Genomic DNA, 6,722 nt, shown 5'->3' on the forward strand with positions numbered 1-6,722 from the left:
TGATGGTGGAAATATTCTGGATGATATTTTAGCGAGAAGTGGAGAAAGAGGCAAGAGAAGAAAGTTTGAGAACAAAGGTTCCTTGCATGGTAAAATGAAAATAAATGCAGAAAAGGAAGATTTGTTGTGTGGCAATCATGAATCGTATAAATCAACAAACAGCAGTTGTTCTTCCTTGACAATGAAAGATACGAAAAATGGCCAGAACATTAACAGTTTATCGGTTCCAGAGATCAAGCAAACAACAACTGTGAAGAAACAGTCCTCCCTTCAACTCAATGATGGCATCTTGTATGTGAATCAATCTTCAGAGAAAGTCAAGTCAAAAATCAATGGGCAATGTGGAGAAAAGGAAAGCGCAAATGTGAGGGCAAACAATGATAAGAGCACAGAAATAAATTCCCATACCTTACCAATTGTTCAGGATATTGGTGAGAATGATTGTAAGCTTGCACGCATTAGTGGTTTACTCACTCCTGACCGACTAAGCAAGCCACAAGGAAAGGCTGTTGATGAAAAGAAATGCATCTACCATTTGTTCTCCTGGTCGTAGACAGGTTCCTTCCATTGCAAAGAATGTGATGGCGGAGAGAATACGAAATAAATATTCTAATGCAAGTAAGTTTGGTCTTACTAATGATGGAAAAAACTCTACATCAAACATCAAAGCTCAGGTAACTTTACCTGAAGACAGTAAAAACGCGAACTGTAGCAGAGCTTCTACGTGTGATAAAGGAACAACGAAGGACATTCAGAAACGCGTTGGCAGTGCTGCATTAAACTCATTGCAATTGAACTATGGGGATATCTGTGATAGCAGCGACGGTGGATCACAAAATGAATATTACCCTTCACTTGATAGCCGCGATGAAGACAGAAGGCGTTCTAAAAAGCCCGCCAGTCCAACAGGGGAAGAAGTTAATGAAATTATCTCGGAAAGGGATCAAGGGATCATTCATAATGACGATGTTAGATCAAAATCCGAAGCATTTCGACGGCAGTGCGGAGTTCGGCCTGATTCGGTTGAACAAGCTGATAAAAAACACGTTGTTGTGGTAAAACAGGGTGACCCTTCATCAGTGTCATCGAACATTAGATCTGATCATGATCCAGGTGAAGTGAAACATGTGAGAAATGAACTCACTTTCATTGAAATCACTGACTCCGATAAGGATGTTGCTAACGCGGTGTTATTTAAAAACGTCCCGTCCCTGTATGCTGGAAATGCCATGCTTTCCGATGACGTTGTGCTCGATTTGGTGCAAAAACACCACGGTGCTCGCGCCATTAAAACCGTGGTTAAAAGTGATGAGAAGTTAAAGCAAAACGATATTTTGGAAGTTAAGTCAGAGAAGGACGTACATTCTATTAGGATATCAAGCGACAAAGAGATAAATCCGGACGCTACTTCAAAAGATAAAGAGATAAATGCTACTAAGATTTCAAAAGATACGAAGATCTATCCGTCTGTTATTTTAAGAGATAAAGCGATTCATTCGTCTGAGATTTTGGAAGATAAAGAGATAAGTCCCGATGCTTTTTCAGAGGATAAAGAGAAAAGGTTCGCGGTGATTTCAAACGATAAGGAGACTAGTTTAACCGAAATTTCCGAAGATGAGACGAAGTTTGACGACCAACCAAATTCTCGCGCTGTTGAAACCTCAATGTGGCCGACGTGGAAAGTCCAGTCGGTGATTTAGTGATAGATATGGAAAGTGATGATGAACCAAGTTCAGCTTCACGCCGACGACTTCGCAAAAGACCGCGGTGCCTGAGTTTATCAAGCGAATCGAGCTCGGAGGAAAACAACACCTTATCATTTGACTTCATTCAAAATCATGGTAAGAAGTTTAGAAATGGCAAATTTAATCATGAAAAGGGTAAGTTGAGTGAACGAAGGATTCGTAGTCCTCAATTCACGATCCTCGATTCATAATCCTTTGAATTTACGTACATGTGTCATTGTTTTTCAGGCTTTGAAGTCGAAAATGGCAACGAAAATATTGCAGGTAAGATGCAAAGCACAACGAGTAAAATTCCAGTGGAAAATATCCTTGAACTGAAAAACATGGAAGAAGAACCATTACAAGATGATGCTGAGACATTTCGGAAAGATTCGTTCGGTATTTGTTCATGGAATGAGACGCATGTTGGTGAGCACAAGAAGAACACGAAATCGAGGAAGCGGAAAAAAAAGGTCTTGTTGAGATGATGAATTAACCCGTATTCTTTATCTCTCCTTCTTATTTTAGAAAAATCGTCGATTTGAGATCGGGGGAAAATGCAAATCCTAAAAAATATCATGCTTGCTTTTATTTTAGCGCCAAAAAAGTGACCGAAAGTCCAAAACTTATAAGGGAAGGATCACGAGGTCCAGGTCAAGCCATGAAAGAGGGTCGTCTGACTCGCTTCGTTTCAACCACCAACGTTCTAAAGCGTTAATTGACAAGAGACAAGATCGGAGTGGTACACATTCGAGAAATGGTAGAGGAAATACTTCATTTAGACGTCAACGAGAATTTGCTCAATCCACGAGCAACTGCAAGAAGTCGCTAAGGGATTGCGAGCGTAATAACAGTAGAAGAGAAAACCATTCTGTTTTAAACCAGTCATTTCCTGGAAGATATCATCATAAACACAACCGTGAAGATAGGATGGGTAGCACGGTTCGAACCCGATCAAAATCTCTTTGTGAAGAGATCTATGAAAGACGACCCGGGGAAGAAACATCACGCAAAGCAAAATGCTCCGAAGGACAACAGGATGAGGCTGTTGTCATTATGAAAGACGAGACGCGTAGTTTGCTGTCGATGGTTGATGGAACCTTAGACGTAACAGTCGCTCAAAAGGTTGAAAATTAGTGTTTGGGGAGGGGGGGTAGTCCACAACGAGCATAATCCAACGTTGTGTTGTAAAAAGTACAAATAGTTGTAATCAGTGTTGTCTCCAGGCTGCTCATACTAGGGGGAGGGACGATGCAGAGCCACGAGACCTCAATGGTAGTTAGTGTCCCCTTCAAAATATTTTAGTAGGTTCTATAGAACGCTATTTCTCACAGACAGATTTTACCAAAATCTAAAAGCCACAAATTTGTAGGCGGGCTGCTTTTGTATTAATTGTGAACAAGTGTATTCAACTTTATCTTATCGGCATCGATTCTCCAAAGTTCCATTTTATTATATTGACTTTGTTATGTGTGTACGTTTACAGGAAGCGAGTATTTAAATGGTTGTTTGAAATCGTACACATCCCCTATTTAAAAGGAAAATCAAATTGGTCCTTGGAATAACCGGGAGACGGGTACTCCTCGGTTCCCTCTCGAGCAATGCCACTCACTGGTTGTGATATTCAATATTTTTCACTTACCTTGATTAGATGAAGAAAATAGCATAAATGGTAGTTTTCTCTTTTCTTCTATAGGAGTTGTCTGAAAAGCAGAAAAGTACGTGCTTTACTAAAGTTTTCGCCTTCTTCATTTGCATACAGTCATTCGTATATTTTCCCAAGGTGGGTACGACAATATGATATGGAAACTTTTTTTCTTCACGATGTAGAGAGTCGATCTCGAGAAAAAAAGAAAAAGAAGAAGACGACATCGGAATTGTTGATCAAAAGGAAAAAACAGGACAGAACACAACAGCACCAGCATCAATACCAACAGCAGAAATCACAGCAAATCCAACAAGAACCTGCCTCCTGCACCTTCTACAAGGAAGGAAAATGCGCCAGAGTATGTATGTATGCCTCTTAGCGGGAGAAAGTTTTCGATGTTTTCGATGACACGAGAAATTTTTACTTCAATAAGATTTATGATAAAGTGGATGGTACATATAAATGAGGTACTTTAGGGTCTGTCGTTTCCTAATTTACGCACGCCTCACTTTTGTTTATGTCATGTGTGCGATTAAGTCGAATCACGAAAAAACTTTTAGACCAGACGCAAGCGGGTTTTAGCGTGACAGTGAAAATAAACATGATTTTAAAATGTGTACGGTTGGAAACCATCCACCTCGAAAAGTTATCAATCTAAATTACACATCACGACAGCTTCAATTGGCGCAAGACGTTTTAGCATGCGAACATAAATGTTTGAAAGAATGTCATCACAAGTGTAGGAAGAAACATGCACCCAAGAAAAAGTACAGTCTGATGCCCAGTCTCCAGCCTGGGCGACTAATTTCGAGACTCTACGGTATTAGTGTTTAAAAATGTTTGTGTGTCTCAAATATTGACCTTTTCTTCAGACTGTGTTTCCTATTGTACTTCGAGAAATTGTCGGCTGCTAATGGATTTAAATCGTTACAAAATCCTTTAAGTTAAAGAACATAGAAAATGATGCGCCATTGTCACTTTAAATACAATATCAGGCAACTAACTATTCTTCTATGGTTGTAATTTTCAGGGTGGGACGTGTCTCTATAGACACGAAAAAATCAAAGAGTTGTGCCCTTATCATTCGACAAGAGTATGTATGAAAAATGAAGACGGAATGTGCCCGAGAATGCATGGTATATATATGGTCAATTTATATGACTGATGAAAGTTTACACCATACAATGTTTGTAACAAGCTATCACGCTAGTTTTAGCATACATCGTCATCTCTAATTATCTATGACTGACTACAGTATGGCATACAATCTCTATGACTGACTACAGTATAACGTACAGTCTCTTATGACTGACTGCAGTATAGCATACAATCTCTATGACTGACTACAGTATAACATACACTCTATGACTGACTACAGTATAACATACAATCTCCATGACTGACTACAGTAAACATACAATCTCTATGACTGACTACAGTATAGCATACAATCTCTATGACTGACTACAGTATAACATACAATCTCTATGTCTGACTACAGTATAGCATACAGTCTCTATGACTGACTACAGTATAACATACACTCTATGACTGACTACATAACATACAATCTCTATGACTGACTACAGTATAATTTACATTTTCTATGACTGACTACAGTATAGCATACATTCTCTATGACTGACTACAGTATCACATACATTTTCTATGACTGACTACAGTATAATATACATTTTCTATGACTGACTACAGTATAACATACATTCTCTATGACTGACTACAGTATAACATACATTTTCTATGACTGACTACAGTATAACATACATTCTCTATGACTGACTACAGTATAACATACATTTTCTATGACTTACTACAGTATAACATACATTCTCTATGACTGACTACAGTATAACATACAATTTCTATGACTGACTACAGTACATTCTCTATGATACAGTATACATTTTCTATGACTTACTACAGTATAACATACATTCTCTATGACTGACTACAGTATAACATACAATTTCTATGACTGACTACAGTATAACATACATTCTCTATGACTGACTACAGTATAACATACATTTTCTATGACTGACTACAGTATAACATACATTCTCTATACTGACTACAGTATAACATACATTTTCTATGACTGACTACAGTATAACATACATTCTCTATGACTGACTACAGTATACATTTTCTAAGACACTACAGTATAACATACATTCTCTATGACTGACTACAGTATAACATACAATCTCTATGACTGACTACAGTATAACATACAATTTCTATACTGACTACAATACATTCTCTATGACTGACTACAGTATAACATACAGACTTACTACAGTATAACATACATTCTCTATGACTGACTACAGTATAACATACAATTTCTATGACTGACTACAGTATAACATACATTCTCTATGACTGACTACAGTAAAACATACATTCTCTATGACTGACTACAGTATAACATACATTCTCTATGACTGACTACAGTATAACATACATTCTCTCTGACTGACTACAGTATAACATACATTCTCTATGACTGACTACAGTATAACATACAATCTTTATGACTGACTACAGTATAACATACATTCTCTATGACTGACTACAGTATAGCATACAATCTCTATGACTGACTACAGGATAGCATACAATCTCTATGACTGACTACAGTATAGCATACATTCTCCGTGACTTACTACAGTGTAACATGTAGTCATTTTAGCTGACGACATTTACAATCTCATGCATTTCATCATGAGTAATTATTAATTATCCAATTTAGAGGAGTTCCCCTGTATGTTCCACCATCAAAGCAAATTTTGTGCAAATGGCAACAACTGCAGATTCTCGCACGCTCCTCTTACGAAAGAAACACGAGAAATTTTGGATCAGGTAAACTCAGAAGATATCTAAAACAATTACTAATAATTACATGTGATAATAATAATCAATAGTTTGATGTTATTTTGTGTGTCTAAATGTTAAAGGTTGTTTGAATTTAGTATATTTCAAACATGAAAGAAAGACAGAAAGCTGCAAGTAATCCAGCACCTATGCCAGCGTTCAGTCAATCCCAACATTATACCCCAATACCCCTTGGAAAGCCGCCAGGTCCTCCCGCGCTTCCTAATCATATGATGGACAACATGAGAACGGTACAGTCTGAACTGAGTCAGCGGTCATTGCCAGTTGCGATACCGTCGCCTGCCTTGCCCCCAGGACTACCAGAGACGCCTGATGTAAAAGAATGTTTTATACCAAGAATGTTTATGGAACGTTAAAGAATTCGATGCTATCCACTACTATAAAACTTATATTTTGAACAATAAATCATTCACACAACCACAAATTTATGT

The 6,722-nt window shown here is 37.8% G+C and overlaps 1 protein-coding gene across 1 annotated transcript; it reads left to right on the forward strand.

Moving 5' to 3' along the window:
• Positions 1-493: 493 nt before the first annotated feature.
• On the forward strand, positions 494-6,715 carry LOC124452917 (zinc finger CCCH domain-containing protein 6-like). Its single transcript, XM_047003572.1, has 8 exons — positions 494-1,880; positions 1,974-2,197; positions 2,322-2,849; positions 3,421-3,442; positions 3,555-3,730; positions 4,403-4,508; positions 6,149-6,258; positions 6,369-6,715. Exons 1-8 carry the CDS (start codon positions 1,709-1,711, stop codon positions 6,645-6,647), a joined length of 1,617 nt encoding a protein of 538 aa, XP_046859528.1. The 5' UTR covers positions 494-1,708; the 3' UTR covers positions 6,648-6,715.
• Positions 6,716-6,722: the final 7 nt, after the last annotated feature.

This window comes from Xenia sp. Carnegie-2017, unplaced genomic scaffold (assembly GCF_021976095.1).
Source record: "Xenia sp. Carnegie-2017 unplaced genomic scaffold, XeniaSp_v1 HiC_scaffold_25, whole genome shotgun sequence".
Taxonomy (NCBI): Eukaryota; Metazoa; Cnidaria; class Anthozoa; order Malacalcyonacea; family Xeniidae; genus Xenia; species Xenia sp. Carnegie-2017.